This window comes from Gavialis gangeticus, unplaced genomic scaffold (assembly GCF_001723915.1).
Source record: "Gavialis gangeticus isolate Ggan-Ray unplaced genomic scaffold, GavGan_comp1, whole genome shotgun sequence".
Taxonomy (NCBI): domain Eukaryota; kingdom Metazoa; phylum Chordata; order Crocodylia; family Gavialidae; genus Gavialis; species Gavialis gangeticus.
In genome coordinates, this window is record NW_017729034.1 from 79443230 (window position 1) to 79460612 (window position 17383).

Here is a 17383-nt window from a genome sequence, read left to right on the forward strand (position 1 = left end):
GAGGCGCTACTTCAGGGTCAGGGCAGCTAGAGTCTGGAATCAGCTTCCAAGTGAGGTGGTGCAGGCTCCCACCCTGGGGGTTTTTAAGAGGAGGTTGGATGACCACCTTACTGGGGTCATTTGACCCCAGTGGTCTTCCTGCCATGGCAGGGGGTCGGACTAGATGATCTGCTCAGGTCCCTTCCAACCCTAGAAACTATGAAACTATCTTGCAAGACTCACCATTAGGAAGAGTCAGCATGGATTTACCAACAAGAAGCCATGCCTGACCAATATGATTTTGTTCTATGTTGAAGTGACAGACTCTGTAGATGAAGGGAGAGCAATGAACGTGGTATACCTTGACCTTAGCAAGGCTTTTGGCACCATCTCCCATGACATTCTCATTAACAAGCTGAGGAAGTACAATCTAGATGACAGTACTGTAATGTGGATACATAACTGGTTGAATCATTGTACTCGGTGGGTGTGTCTACACATGCATTTACTCCAGCCTAGATTTACTGTGCAATAAGATGCTGCACACTGGGCGTGTCTACACACACTTTTACACATGCCTAAACTTAATGCACATTAACCTAATGAGCATTAGGGTGATTTTGGTACATGTCTACACGCACACACACTAAGGCATATTAACGTGGGTGTGCTCGCCAGTTTGGGACTAAAGTTAGTCCCAAATCAATGGACATACTGTGTTAATGCACATTGGTGCATCTATGTGTTTGCAAATGCGACTTAGCTATTTGCACATAACTTTGATACATGCTTTATGTAGGTATCAAATTCAGGCTCCAATAGCCTAAAATCACCATTCTTAAGGTGCATTAAGGGTGTGTATGTGCAGATGTGTTAATGCACCTAAATTGGGCTAATGTGTATTAAATGCCCATGTGTACATGCACCCAGTAAGGGTTTTTGGGTAGGTGTCTACACATGTAGAGATTAGGAGATTTGCTCCCAGTTCCCTGCAGTCCTACAATGCACCCCTGTGGCCACCGAGGGGAGCTCCAGGCTCCCCCTGGGTGCTACTCTAGAGGCTGGCAGGGAGCCCCAGGCCAGGAGACCTGCCCCTGGGGTAGGCACAATGTTCCCTGGCAAGATCATGGCTGCTATATGCCCCACTGGCAGATCATGGCAGGGGGCTGGGACCTGCCCCACCCCTGCAGCTCTTTATAAGCCCTGTGCCTCAGTCACCTGATTGGGGCATGGAGCTAGCTATGGTGCCATTAGTAATGCCAAGTAAATTTGGTACTTACATTTGCAGGTAGCAAATTTACTTGGGCTTACGGAGATTTACAGTGAAATAAACTTCTGTACATGTAGACCCACATGTTTATTTAACAGTAAAGCATGCTAATTTGCTGTTAAGCGTCTCGTGCAGACATGCCCAGCAAGCACTCCTCAGTGGATCACTATGTAGTTGAGGTACGTGGGGTTCCCCAGGGATCTGTTTTTGTTCAACATCATTAAGTATTTAGATGATGGGATTGGGTGCATGCTTAGCAAATTTGCAGATTACACCAAGTTGTGTGGACTTGAAGACACTCCAGAGTTCAGAAGTAAGATCCAGAATGATCTGGATAGACTGGAGAAATGGCATCCAATCAAACAGATATGACTCAACAAGGATAAGTGCAAAATCCCATTCCATTTGGGATGGAATGACCTCATGTACAAATACAGACTGGCAAATGACCGGCATAGTTGCAGTACTGCAGAGGAGCTGGTGGTTATGGTGGACTATAAACTGAATATGAGCCAACAGTGTGCTCTTGTTGCAGAAAATGCACACTGGAGTGTCTCCTGCAAATCAAGAGAAGTAATTCTTCCTCTCTACTCTGTACTCCAGGTGAGGCCTCACCAGTGCTGTGTCCAGTTTTGGGAGCCACACTTGATGAAAGGTGTGGACAGTTTAGAAAGAGTTTGGCACAGACGAACAGAAAATGATTAGGTGCCTCAGAAGCAAAACTAATGAAGAAAGGCTGAAAGAACTGGGGTTATTTAGCCTGCAGAAGAGAAGGCTGAGGGAGGATTTGCTAACAGTCTTCAATTACCTGCAAGGTGATAATAGAGAAGATGGAGATGGGCTTTTCTCTGTGGCTGTAGAGGGTCAGACTAGAAGTAATGGCCTCAAGCTGCAGCAGGGAAAATTTAGGATGGAGTTTAAGAGGATTTTTCTGACTATGAGAGTGAAAAGACATTGGAACAGATAGTTGGCTGGGATGGTTGAGTCAGGGATGATCTTGCCTTGAGCAGGGGGCTGGACTAAATGACCTCCTGAAGTTGCTTCCAACCCTACTTTCTTATGATCTGATGTATAATATGTTGCACTGAGACACCTGGTCTGTCACTTCCAATGTGAGGCAGTAGCTGAGAACTTACCATGCAGCTCTGCAAAGTCCCTTGAACACAGCCAATGCTTATTCTGAGGCCCTTTCATCTGAAGAAGTCCCTTGTGGCTGCTTCTGAATATGTGAAAGTTTTGTGGCCTGTTTGTTAGCTAAGCAGCAACAGCTCCCCTTTCTCACACTGATTTCTACTGTCCTGCTGTTTGTGCTACAGATTGTCGTCACAAGCATTTAATTGCAGACCTAGCTACTAAGATGGATAAGGTTTTTTTTTTTGTGGGTCAGTCTTTGTTTCAGAACTTAATATGAAAGCTGGTAGATGTTAACAAACTCAGCCTGAGCTCATGCTACAGACCGATGATTGGGGGCTGATAGTATCACAGGACTGGCAATAATGCACAAAATTCTATGTATTAAAATCCCGGCTTTAATGTAGACTAAGGACTAGAGCCTAGATCCACAAAAGGACTTAGGCATCACAATGTTGAGAATTACAGCACCTACCTTTTAGATGTCTTCCTACCTCATAGTACCTAGGCTCCCTAGATAATGCTTTGGTCCTAATGCAAAGGCCTGCATGTTGAGGATGGGAGTACCAAAAATAGTTAATAGCTAATGGCAAGAATAAGGTGGTATCTTAGGGAGGCATGGTCACCAGTGCTGAATAGAGGGGGATAATAACTTACCTTGACCTGCTGGCAACACTCCTACCAATGCAGCCCAGTCTGCTGTTAGCCTCCTTGGCAACAAGGGTACACTGCTGGCTCATATTCATCTTATTATGTACTGTAACCCCCAGGTCCTTTTCTGCAGAGCTGCCGCTGAGCCAGTCAGTCCCCAGCCTGTACTGGTGCATGGGATTGTTCCATCCTAAGTGCAGGACTTTGCACTTGTCCTTGTTGAAACTCATCAGATTTCTTTTGGCCCACTCCTCCAATTTGCCTAGGTCACTGAATCCTAGCCCTACCTTCCAGCCTATCTACTGCTCCCCACAGCTTGGTGTCATCTGCAGACTTGATTAGGGTGCACTCTATGCCATCTTCCAGGTCATTGATGAAGATATTGAACAAAACTGGCCCCAGGACTGACCCCTGGGACACCCCACTTGATACCGGCTGCCAACTAGACATTCATCCACCTTACTGTCCATTCATCCAGCCAATATGTCCTTAGCTTGCCTGTGAGAATGTTGTGAGAGACTATCAAAAACCTTGCTAAAATCAAGGTACATCACATCCACTGGTCTCCCCACATCCACAGAACCAGTCACCTTGTCATAGAAGGCAACCAGGTTGGTCAGGTATGACCTGCCCTTGTTGAATCCATGCTAACTGTTCCTAAACACCTTCTTTTCCTCCAAGTGCTTAGAACTGGATTCCTTGAGGATCTGCTCTATGATTTTTCCAAGGACTGAGGCTGACTGGTCTGTAGTTCCCTGGATTCTCCATTTTCAGTTTCTTAAGTATGGGCACTATGGTTGTCCTTTTCCAATCATCCAGGACCTCTCCTAATCACCATGAGTTTTCCAAAATGATGGCCAGTGGCTCTGCAATCTCATCAACCAGCTCCCTCAGCACCCTTGGGTGCATCCCATTTGGCCCCATGGACTTGTACACATCCAGCTTTTCTAAATAATCCCTAACCTGTTCTTTCACCATTGTTGGCTGCTCACCTCCTCCCCAAACTGTGGTGCCAGGTGCAGTAGTCTGGGACCTGACCTTACCTGTAAAGACTGAGGCAAAGAAGGCATTGAGCACTTCAGCCTTTTCTACATCCTCTGTCACAAGACTGCCTCCCTCATTCAGTAAGGGATCTACATGTTCCCTGATCCTCCTCTTGCTACTGACACACTTGTAGAAACCCTTCTTGTTACCCTTCACATCCCTTGCTAGCTGCAACTCCAATTGTGCTTTGACCTTCCTACTTCATCCCTGCATGCCCAAGCAATGCTCTTATATTCCTCCCTATTCATGTATGTATGTCTCCTTTTAGGAGAATGAATAGTTACTGATGACAACTTCCTCTCTCTAGTTTGCCTGTTACATCATCCACCTGCACATAGGAAATGCAGGCTCAGATGGCCACAGTCTGAGGAGGGGATTGACTTTGTTTTAGCACACCCTGGGAATTAGTTGTTTAGCCTCTGACTTGAGTAAAATGGGGCTGGAAAGAGTGGTATCCACCACTTCCAGTCACAGTGTGGGGCTCAATACCAGATGATTTTCCTCATCTGTGTTGGTGTTGCAATAAAAGTATGTGTTTTAAGCAATCATGTTTGGAAAGCTACAGCAGACTTTCACTGAGAAATGTAAAAATGCATCTCATTACTTGATCAGTGTTGGTTTGCCAAAGACACTCTTAGAACAGTGGTGATGTCAGGTATTCTGAAAGTCTACATGCATTGAAACATTGCTTATGAACCAAAATTAAGCATTTGGCAGGGGGAGAGGGAGGTTTGGAGGGAGGTCAGGAAGTGGAGATGAATACAGCCTCCTATAGTACATATAGCTATAAAGCCCCTGTTAAACACTAGTACTTTCCTGAAGCAGCATGTCACACACCACAGAGCTGGGAAAAATCAAAGCAGAGAATATGATATAATATTTTTGCTGAGCTCCAAGGCTAGGTATAGACATTCAAAAAGCTTGAGGCATAATTTATCTGTTACATAATTTTCTATAAGCAGTGTGGTTTAGATCAGTAGTGAACAGAACACACTTTTGCCTGGGGGCAGGGAACACAACAAATCTCATTTTACCAGTAATAAGTGATCAGAAACTAGACTATACCTGGCCTAAATGTGTCAGAAATCAATAATTTTGAAGCTATACTGGATTGCTTCAAAAGGGTAGGCGTAACTCCTATATGCTTTTGTGCCTCCCTACCACTCCCTGCTTGTCCAGGGCTCAGCTCTGAGACCTTTTCTTCACTAAGTGAAAAGGAGGGGGTTTTTTAACCTTCTGTTAGTTAACAACTGGTAACCAACACTAAGTAAAAATTCTAATGAAGACAAGGCAGTTTGTAATTTTTGGCTATGTTCACACCGGAAGGTAAACTCAAGGCTCTCCCATTTTTTTTCAACCTGTCTACACCTGAGAACAAAATTCCTTGTCCACATTAGAGTGTATTTAACTCATGTGGTAAGAACACCTATGCTTTTCCTAGTAAAGAAGTCCCTGGTTATGTTGACACGGTAGACTAGTGTCACATAAGCTGACTTGGGCAGCAAGGAGCTCCACACAGACTGATTTCTGCTATCTGACTTTTTTGCCAGATAATGGAGCTCACACAGAGTTTTGTGATGCTACAGTTAAACTGCTTCCAATACTCTACCTATGTCATTTAATGTTGTTTCATGCATCGCTGTGCTACACTGAAGACAATATAGATATGCCTGAAACACTAAAAAGGAGAATATTTTGCTTCAATACCTATAAGTCAGGCAGAAGCCCTGACTTATATCCAGGACAAGTATAAATGAGATGTGCAGTAAAGAAATTCAATAGAACTTTTATCTCCTGGTAATGTAGATAAACATTTTTTCTGTTTGTGTTTTGTGACCCCACCCCCAACAAAAATTATCTTTGATGCCTCTGTTCTGAATCTTGTGCTTTGGCCACTTGGCTGAGGGGTCGCACTCAGAGGGTGGTGGTGGATGGGTCATATTCGACCTGGGGGGAGGTGGGTAGCGGAGTCCCCCAGGGCTCGGTCCTGGGGCCTGCGCTGTTCAATTTCTTCATCAGCGATCTGGATGATGGGGTGGAAAGTAACCTGTTTAAATTCGCTGATGACACCAAAATCTGGGGGGAGGTGAGCACGCTAGCAGGGAGGGAGAGATTGCAGAGGGATCTGGATAGGTTACAGGGGTGGGCTAACAGGAACAGGATGCGTTTTAACACGGACAAGTGCAGGGTGCTGCACTTGGGCAGTAGGAACCAGCAGCACACTTATACAATGGGGAACTCCTTACTCGAGAGCACGGAGGCAGAAAGGGATCTTGGAGTCATTATTGACTCCAAGATGAACATGGGCCGACAATGCGAGGTCATGGTTGGCAGGGCTAACCGGACCTTGTCGTGCATCCACAGGTGCATCTCAAGTAGAGCCAAGGAGGTGATCCTCCCCCTCTACGCGACGCTGGTCAGGCCACAGCTGGAGTATTGTGTCCAGTTCTGTGCGCCCCATTTCAAGAGGGATGTGGACAACATGGAGAGGGTCCAGAGGAGGGCCACCCGCATGATCCGGGGACAACAGGGCAGACCCTACAGTGAGAGACTGCGGGACCTGAACCTATTCAGCCTCCACAAGAGAAGGCTAAGGGGGGACCTGGTGACTGTCTATAAACTCACTAGGGGGGACCAGAAGGGTTTGGGGGAGACGCTGTTTCCCCTAGCGCCCGCTGGCATAACAAGGAGTAATGGGCACAAGCTGATGGAGAGGAGGTATAGATTGGACATCCGCAAAAACTACTTCACGGTTAGGGCGGCTAGGAGCTGGAACCAACTTCCAAGGGAAGTGGTGCTGGCCCCTACCCTGGGGGTCTTTAAGAAGAGGCTGGATGCCTACCTGGCTGGACTCGTTTGAGTCCCATTTCTCTTTTTGGGGCTTTTTGTTGTTCTCCCGCCCTGGCGGGGGGTCGGGCTAGAAGATCTACTAGGTCCCTTCCGACCCTTAATCTATGAATCTATGAATCTATGAATCTACTCTATGACCTTACCCAAAAGGCAATGAGCAGAAAAGCATTTTTTAAAACTGCAGCTCAGTTTACCCTTGGGGAACCCCATTCAAAGATTCAGTTGCAGGCCCCAACCTTTACTAGACACATGATATAAGGAACCTTAAAGTATAACAATTATGCATTGCCCAGCTGAGGGCTCCAATCAACCATATAGTTTACACTGCTTTACCACCGCCTTTGTTGAAGCCATCCAACATACGACAAACATACCTTACTCTGCTTTATTTTTTTATTCAACATCAAATAGTTTGCAAAAAATCTTGCACAAGTCAGGTATCACCAGATTTTGTTTGTAACATTCTTGTAAAGGTGCAAAAGAGGTTTACATGTGTTTCTCATATAACAAAGCAAAACCTCAACAAAACAAAGACACCAATAACAGTATATGCATCAGTGAAAGAGCAGTATAATCCAACTAATACATTATGGCACCTGAGCCTCATACTAAAGAAAGGGCTCTACAGTGAAAGAGTAAGTAGTGCACAAAAGAGCTTAATAGTTTTTTATGATATGTACAATAAGGTGGTATAAAAGTGGCTTGTTAATGCAAGTCTTTGTGACTAGCAATCTATCTCTTCATTTTTCAATTGGCACTTTCTAAAGAAACAGACTACTAATTTGAGGCACACAGGAGTACAGAGCACACTAACTGAACATGGGTTTGCAACATGGCAGCATATACATTTCTTAAAGTTCAGGCACATTTTTTTAAACGCAAAAAAAGATTAGATTTTTTTTAATCTTTTACAGACAGTGCAAAAATTGAAGTGCCCTCCTGAAGGCAACAATCACTGAAAATACAACTATTTGGACATAAGAATATCTACATTTGAATTAAAAGAAAGAATGTAAATAGAAAGCATACATTATTCATGCTAGAGATGTGAATTTTGGTACCTTACAACTGAAATCATTCAAGTCCATTTGAAATGGGGTGTATTTTTGGGTGGTAGCTAAAAATACAATGCATTAAGATCCAGTCTTAACATGACACTTCTTCAACTATGAGGCTATTTTGTTTGTAAAACTAATACATTTGTTGATAGCATTTACAATGATCTCAAGTAGTACATGAACTTCACACTAATTCAGCGGACATCTTACCACTAAATCATGTTGGTTTTAAGTTGAGTTGCATCTTAATTTTACAAACAAGGTACTATATGTACAAGAACACGGCCTGCTCCTGGTCTCATTGAAGTCTGTGGGAAGGCTCAAATTGACTTCAGTGGAGCAGGATTTTTTGTGTAAAAGGGAAACCTTTTTCATTCAGATGTGTTTCCTTTCAGTTTTAGCATTTTAGCACAGTTCTTCTGGAATCCAGGCACTAGAAACTGAAATGGATAGTGACTCCAGTATGAGACATACCCCTTTCATGTTAAAGCACTGACTTGTTGGCAATCCATGCATTATCAATGGAAATGACATCCAGTGCTTGCTTGCTTGCTTAGTGACCATTTTTTAATCTACCAAACTCTTGACGATATTAAAAAAACAGGAAATGTCATTGGCACAGAACAGTAAAAGCATCACAAAAAAACATCAAGGAAGCTGCTCATGAAGTTATTTTAGTCTAGCACTGTCTTCCTATACTGCCTAGTCTGTCTTCCATGGGAGTTTTACTGGACGCAGGCTGCCAAACTGAGCCATGACTCAGTCAACTACAGAGGAGCAGGAAACCCAGACAATTAGCAGATGAAACTGTTCACATTACCACCTTCACCTCTTCCCCAAACTTTTTATAATAATCAGTATTACACTAGAACTGTTCTGATACACCAAGCAATTTTATCTGAACTGTTACTATTTGTCTTATGCTGGTTGTACATTGCCTATGTGTCTAGGGTATTTGGTTTTTGTTTTTTATTTTTTATAAATCCAAGTATAAACATTACAAAATAATTATTGTCTCATTAGCTACAGTCCAAAGAATCACTATTAATGTTTTGGTAAAAGCATAATTAGCTGCCCTGAATACTTTTCCTTCTCAACCAAGTTCTTTAATACACGGTATTTCTCTTTATAGCCGGCATTAGGCATTTCAGGTAGTGCTGGTTTATCTACTGCACATATGAAGTATATATGAAATTTTTTCATGTAAACTAACAATCAGTAAGCCCCAGGCACAAATGATTGCATACATGATAAAGTACCTCAAAACTCTCAATAAAAGAAAATACTTTTGTTTTGCGTATCATAGACTCCGTTAACTGGGTTAACAGAACAGGTACATTCAATTGTCTGATATGTGAACTATGCACATATATATATATATATATATATGTGTGTGTGTGTGTGTGTGTGTGTGTGTGTGTGTGTGTGTGTGTGTGTGTGTGTGTATATATATATATATATGAGTGTGTGTGTGTGTGTGTATAGGTATAATTATATTTTTAATACATTATTTAAGGTGCTTTTTTAAAGAAAAATGTTAAGAACAAATTAATGATGCAGAGCACTGAAAACTGCCCCAAGCTAATATATGTGGTATTTGATATACTCAACATTTTTTTTCCTTTGGATTCCAACAACTTTTTGGTTACAAGATACTTTTAGAACTAAATAAGTTACCTTATTGTAAGGGTCCAGGTTAAAAAAGAATCCCAAGTACTGTTATGTACCTACTTTTTAACTTATTTTTAAAATTCGCGGCCATGTTTTGATGTGCTTCCTAATTTGTTTCCACTCCAAAATTCGCACGTATGTCGCAGGGACATTCAGTTGCTGACCATGGGATATAATGCTATACACTTGGGTCTCTCTGTATGCAAATTTGTTTTGTGCAAATTTGTTTATATGCAACAACCTTATTTATAACAGAAATTTGCTTTCTGCGAGAAAAAGTTAATCTTATGTGAAGAGGCATGCAACGGGGCTATGTAGTGACATGAGTAAAGTAGAGGTGCACTAATACATCAGATCAGTACCAATATAAAGAAAATTGTCTCTATTGAATATTGGTTCGATAGGGCCAATAATTTGGTTGATAAATGCCCATGCTGTCTGCAGCCACAGAGCAGCATGGAGCAGAGCCAGCAGTGTGGAGAGCTGACTCCAGCTGGTAAGTCAGAAGGGGAGCAGGGAGGGAAGGGGTGTGGGTGGGCAGATCAACACCCCCCACGGGGAGGGGGCAGAGGCAGGTGCTGCCCAGCCAGGGCAGGGTGGCATGCAGGACAGAGGTACGGCTTGTAGGGTGGGTGTAGCTCCTGCTGCTGCTTGCACCCGAGGAGGGCAGGGGCATGGGGGGGGGTGCCCCCAGATCTGTGCGGTGTGGGGTGGGTTGCCGCTGTGGGGTGGAGCCAGGCCTGGGCTTGGAGCAGGCTCTGGTGGCATTGGGAGGAAGCTGCTGACGGTCCAAATTTCACTTCAGCTCCACTCCCAGCCCCGTGCTGCTGCCCAGCACAGCCCGGTTTTAACACCTTGCCTCCACCCAAGTGCCAGGAAAAGCTGGGGATGCGCTGGGTGGAGGGCAGCAGCAGGGGGCTGGGAGCAGAGTGGAATTTTTTTTTTTAATTATTTTTACCATGTCAGGTGAATTTTTATTTTATTATGTTATCATATTATGTGATTACTGTTTGAATTTGTCATGGTTTGAGGGGGGCAGTAGAGTGAGGCTGATACCTATCCCTATTAATTACATGTAATAATGGATTTGCTTTATGCGAATTTGCTTTATGCAAGGTGGGTTTTTTTGAACACAACCCTCGCATAAAGAGAGACCTAAGTGTATTTAATTCCTTGAAGGGTACACTGGGCCCAGCATGCTTTTTTGTTGGGAGAAGCAGAAAAAGGAGGCATTTAACTGTGAAGCTTAGATGAGCTAATAGCCTTGATTCATGTGTGTTCTATCAACTAGAACGTGGGCATGGCTAATAAACATATATTGAATGAGCAATCACAACATGAACGTTTCTTATGGCTACAAGACTTCCCGTGTCCTAGTCAGATCTTGACCTCTGCTTATTGAAATGAAATAGTACACACAAGACTTTTCCAACACAGAAAAAATAGTTACAAAATAGAAACAAAAATGAATGCATTTTATGACAAGGCACTTAGGAGCCCCCTTGTTAGCCTTTGGGTAACAGGTTTCAGCATGTAGCCACTGCTTTCACTGCACACACTGAAAGACAAATGACCATGTTCAGAATTAAAAAAAAAAAAGCTAAGGCCACTGGAAATTAAGCTAATTTTGTAGCAACAGGATTGTTATGTTAAGATTAGATTAAATTATTCACAAATTTAGAGCACAGCTTTCACTCAGACAACTTCTTAGCAATTTTTAGAAATAAAATTCATGTAGGTAGAGGTAACTTGTGGATTTGCAACTAAACTTTGTGCTCAGATATATACGTGCAATTCCCATCAAAGTCAACATTGCACTTGTCTGAGGATAGAATTAAGACTTTGGCTTGCAGCACAAACATGTACCATGCCTTGAGATCTCCATGCTTCTCTGAGTTGTTTCTTGCTGTCCCTGGACTTCTGCTTGTGTTCCAGTGTGGACCATTGTGGCCACTCTTCTGGGTTGCAGTATTTGCGTCCCCTGCCCTTAAGAATGAAATAGACTGCAATAAATAGAACTACAAAAGGGATGGAAATCTGAATTTTAATGGCACTCAGTGTCAGTACCCTAAGGGTATACCTTCCTTGATATTACTCACCCTTTACAAGTAGTTGCAGTTCCTAGTAGTGTCAGTAAGAATAATGTGCATTTTTTTGGAGAACTGATTAGATTCAGACTAACCCTTATTTATACTAAAAGGCAGTTGTAGACAAGGAAAGGGACTATTTTCCCTCATGAAATATGTATGTTACCATAGAGCCCCAAATATGATTCAGTTTCTGTGCACCTTTGACATGGCACAAGTGAGCAAAAGTTTAGCTGTAATTGTCATCTAAGAATACCCCAGTAAGGCTTGAGGAGAAGGGAAGGGTAGACTTCTCAGCTTGTATGTAACCTACAGGCCTGGACTCTATGTTAGCACAGCTTTTCCATGGCACTGCAGGCTTATTGGTGGGAGTGATGGGAGGGAGGACAGTTCTGGTACACTAGCATGCTGGTACATCATTTTATTTTCACTTAGCTAACTGTCATCAAAACACTATGGACAGAGGAGTCTAACCATGCTTTTTCAGATGCAGAATTTTAGGCTTGAAGTGACCATTATGTTAATCTAGTCTGACACAGGGGCAATTGACTACAGCATCGTGTTTCCCAGGTGGTTTTTCAGCTAAGTACTACTGAGGCTCAGAATTATTCAGCTTATGAGATCAGAGAAGATCAAGTGCACTCAGTGCAGTATGGCTGTAGGGGAGGATAAATATACCTGGCTGGACAGTCAATGTCATCCAGAAGAGGGAAACATCTACTTGTCAGCCAATAAAATAAAGCCAAAAAACAATTCTACATCCAGAAAAATTATCTTTGTTACTTTAAGAACAAGAGAGGCTGCAGTCTACCAAGACCTCAGCTATTTAACAAGGCAGTCTCTAGCATTGAGGTTTTCCTATAAGCTCACTGTGGAGCCAATAGACCTTTCAATGTAAACACCTCTGCTAGTCAAACCTAGCTGGTGCCTTTGCCCAAATGGTTTCCAAGCAATGGGTCAAGAAAGTCTGAAATGTTGGGTTGATATCAGCAAAGGCTACAGAAATCCTAATCTCAGTGTCTGCACAGGGTTAATAGGGGCAATTCCAAATTTCAGAGTAAGTTATCTTTGCAATCCATGCTGGCTATCCATAACAATGAATTTTAGTTTGTGATCAGTGAACACTTGGTTTGGAAATCACTGGTGATTAATGCCTACTGGAGTGTTTACACATGGCAATTTAGCTAAAGTGATGCATGAAGTAGGTAGTATGCTGTTGGGATCCTCAGAACATGGCAGGTTTTTTTGACATATGGACTCTCATATTGTGTTTTGCAAATTCTCATCTTCCCTGTTATTTATGTAAAATGACTGCAAGGAATGCGATGAAGCTGATGCAGTTGTCAGCCGAGTCTCCTCTTCTACTTGGGCAGCATTTCTAGCTGCTGGGGCATGCAGTCGGTGAGCATCTAGCATCTCCAGCAACAAATCATAAAGAGGTACTACATTTTTGCACTTCATGTTGTACAGGTGCTCCATCCCTTTATTGCTGTGATTTAATCGAGAGAAAACACAATGAAATTATACTGCACAATGTTTGGTGGTGGCCATTAAAAATTCACCATCTTACTATGTAATGATAACTCCATTATCACAGTTTCTCCCCTCATTTTCCTAGGAAATAACAGCAGTAAACTTTGTTGACTTATTAATTGGAAGCTCATATCCAGAGCCCTGACTACCAAATCACTGAGTTTCAGGTAAAGACTAATAACAAAATAATGCATGCAAATTTACAAATTCTTCAGAAAAAATGAAAAAGAGAGGAATCAACACACACACACACACACACACACACACACACACACACACTAAGTTTTCTCTGAAGGTCTAAAGCTGTTTTGGAGGAAAATCAGAGTTTTTTTTTCAATCCTAACTGTCATAACATGGCACACACCACTATGTTAAGTGCCATTCTTCTGGAATTAAAGAAACTCAACCCCTTTCACTAAACAATGTCCTGAGCAGCTTTAATAATAAACAGTATCTTCTTAGAATTGTCAGCTTTGTAACACTACAGCATGTAGGTAGATGAGTGCAACTTCACAAGCATCAAGCAATTTAACTGATAATGATTTATATATTTTTGCTTAGACAAAAAGCAACTGGAATTCTTCACAGATTTCACCATGTTTATTATTAAAACTTTTATGTGTACAGTTGAGGTAGAGTACAGGACTGGAACTCAGGAAACCTGGGGCAAAATTCAACTTCCCTTTGCATATCTAAGTGACAGTTTTCTAGTACTCTCTCCGGCCATTTTGGGGCCCCACTCTACCCTTTGGTCTTATAAGCCTGTTCACCTATACTCTACACATGCACAAGGAGTGCACTTGAGCATGACTCAGACACTCCCATTTAGACATGCAAAAGGAAATAGGATTCCATCCTTGGTCTCTAAGTCCTTGGTGTGCCACTAGTCTGCATGCCATTTTATAACATTGTGCCTCAGTTTCCTCCTCTACAAAATAGGAATGATGCCACTGACCATCTTAGCAAAGTACTCTGCAATCTACCAATGGAGAGTACTATAAGAGAGGCCGGTGAATATTTTTAACCCTTGTCTTGATAAAGCCTGCTCACACAGCACCACTTTGCACCTCTTACAAATTGGTATTACCTGCCTTTATGCACAGAAGGTTTAGGCACAAATCCATATCACAAGCCAGACCGTGATAAGCACACCCTCCTCTACAAGTACTCCCACTGAGGAGAGCTCCTCGGAGGAGAGCCAATTCATAGAGTAATATAACGTTCAACCTAAGTGTAAACCTTGCTTGCACACTAGCTACTGCTGACTTGTACAGTGCAGGAAAGCAAAATGTGTATTGGTGCTCTCACCTCATGTGCCTGATATGTGAAAGGATGAGGAGAAGCTGAGCCAGTCGCCTGTGTTGCTGCTGCAGAGAAAGACCTGACTTGGCCATTAAGTGAATCAGAGTATCTGTAATTTTGTCCAGAACACGATGAATATAGTCCTTTTCTTCCAGAGATTTCAAGGTACTGGAAAGAAAGGTATATACACCTGGAGAATAAGGAAAAAAAGAACAGCAGCACAAGAAGACATCAGACTACAAATCAAATATAGTGCTTTGAGGGACATCAAGAGCCCAGACCCCTCTGTGAAATGGCTGTCTCTGGTAACAGGACAGTGACTGCAATGCTAGGGCCCATTTTTTGAGCTCAGGGTGGATGTTGACTCAAACGGGGAAAAAAGATACCATCTTTAGTTAGGTAAATAATGAAAAGATACAAGTTACACCCACTGGGAATTTCCACCACAAACAAATACCCTGCAGATTACCAAGTGCACGTCCCTACAGGTCTTATTGTCCTCCAAAGGATACCTCAGTAGCTGACACATGCAGACACATAGTGAGCTCTGAAGTATTTTTGAAGCTATTTTTGACCAAAGAGGAAAACTAAAGACTCTTCTGGGAGAATGTCCTACCACCAGTTTGAGCACTTCCATAACCTGAAGTTGTAGAAGTGTCTTACAGGAAGAAAGTTGGTCTCCTAACTATGGAGGTCCAAATCCATTTAGGACTTTAGAGGTTAAACCCAAGACTTTACATTCCAAGTGGTAAGCAACGAACAAGTGCAAATCATGAAGCATCAGTGTTAGGTTGCTACCAAGAAATGCTCCTAAGAAAGACTCCAGGATACTGCCACTGATTGCATGATGGCAGCTGGGGATCCAGCATGACCCCTGAGACTGCAAACATGGATATAAAGAATGAGTTACAATGCTGTTTTGCTTTGTTTTTTCTATGCATGGTCCCCTGCCTAGGAGAGAGGGAGGGAGGGGGCAGGGAGCAGGGGCTGAAAGGAGGAAACTCTTTGCCACCATCACTATACCTGGCCGAGCCCAGCTCCTAACACAGCTGCTCCCTATTGCCCCTTGCTGGAGTGGGGCAGAAGCAGCTCTGCTCCCTAACCCCCACCCCACCCGTCCCCTACAACCTCCAGAGCAGCTGGAAACAATGGCAGCAGTGTCCGAGGGGGGTGAGTCACCCCGTTTTACACCCGCTTCCTGCCTGGCATCCTGGGGTCCCCTACCAAGCTGACAGCTCCAGCCATGTCTCACCCCCACGGTCCCCTTGCTCTGAGGGGCAGTGTGCTGCAGCACCCTTTAGTAAATCCTGAATCTGCCCATGCCTAAAGGGTTTGATCCAGATAGTCTCAGATAGTACCTGCCTGATCATCAGGCAATGCACAGCATTTGAGGAGAGGAGTAGGGAGTTAGTGGCCATGCCTGCCTCTACTTTAACATGTCAATGATTAGAGCACTAATCCAGGATGTGCAAGAGCAAAGTTCAGCTCACGTTAGACACAAAGGAGATCTGAACTTGCATGTTCCATCTGCCATTTTAAACCCCCCATCCCAAGCTGTAGGGTTGTCCGGGGTGAGGCTCTTTCAAATAAAGCTGTTCCTGTTTGCAAGGAATTAATTCTTCATGGGCCACTAGTGGAAGTAGGGTGGGGTAAGTAGGGCACCAGCTTTATGCACTGATCTAGAATGATGATCCCTGGTGCCTATGCCAAGAGCAGGGCATGGCATGGCACAGCAAGCTAACTTTTGCAGCTCTAATACTATTTTTTCCAAGTGCTGTACACAGAGGATAAACAGCCAGCCTGGAGTTTGGCAACATGCCTCAAAGTTAGGTTTAGCAATGCCATGCAAACTAAGTTCTGTTGGCATTTTCTGGAGCCAGCCCTAAGTGCCTAAGTTGCTTTTGTAATTTTTACCTTCAGACAATATGGTGACAGGATCAGTGGTGCTCAACTGTGGTGCCACAAGATCCTTTCTGGGGTGTTACAGCACTCATGAGCACATGATCCTACCACCGCCCTTTCTTATTGTACCTTTCATGCTCATCCTGGAAACAGAGATGCACAAAGCAGGTAGAACTGTCCCATGCAATGCTGTTGCCAAGAAGAGCATTTCAGGCACCAGACTGGGAAGGGCTGCAGCAAGAGCATGTGTTCCTGTCTGCTTTAGGCTTATCTGACTGTGCCCATGAGACATGGGGCAGTTCCACCTGGCTGTGGTACAGCAGCCAAACCCCAGTGGAGAATCACTGAGGTAAGCTGAGGCAGCACAAGAGTGGTTCTCAACTAGGGAGCCACCAAGTTCAAAAAAGTTATGGAGGGCTGCCTTGAATCTAAAAAGGTTGAGAACCAGCTGATTCTGGCTAGAATGTAGGAGTCCTTCACACTGCATCCAGAATAAAAGAGTAACCCATGAGGAAATGATGCTGCCTGAGAAATTGCAGACACCCATAAAGTAAGCCTGTAAAAGATATCTTCTAGCTATATAGAAAAAGGCAGCACCACAGTGGGACATGCAACCCATGCTTCATAGGTGCTAGTACTGACACTGGCAGTAATTTAGCCATGTAGTTTGGCTGTTGTATACATGACAATAAGTTGTGCTTCCTAAAACACTGCTTGCTGTTTTGCACTGTGTTGATATACCTTGAAATGACAAAATGAGCTCGAGTTTCTATCCCACTTCCTCCTTTTCAGGGAGAGGTGTCAAATGTAGGGCCCATGAGCCAGATCCAGCCCACAGAGCTGTGTGATCTGGCCTGTGGGGCTTGTAGAGGGGCCAGCAATTGGCAAGGGGGGGGGGGGGGGTT

The 17383-nt window shown here is 43.4% G+C and overlaps 1 protein-coding gene across 4 annotated transcripts in view; it reads right to left on the bottom strand.

The window, feature by feature from the left end:
* Positions 1-10602: 10602 nt before the first annotated feature.
* The window catches only part of ESR1 (estrogen receptor 1), a 339043-nt gene continuing 332262 nt past the window's right edge, over positions 10603-17383 (bottom strand). For all 4 annotated transcript variants that reach the window (XM_019527361.1, XM_019527362.1, XM_019527360.1 and 1 more), the window contains exons 8-9: positions 14583-14766; positions 10603-13230 (exon numbers count right to left, since the gene is read on the bottom strand). In XM_019527361.1, the coding sequence (XP_019382906.1) occupies positions 13002-13230; positions 14583-14766 (413 nt within the window). In that variant the 3' untranslated portion in view covers positions 10603-13001. The remainder of the gene's footprint in view (positions 13231-14582; positions 14767-17383) is intronic.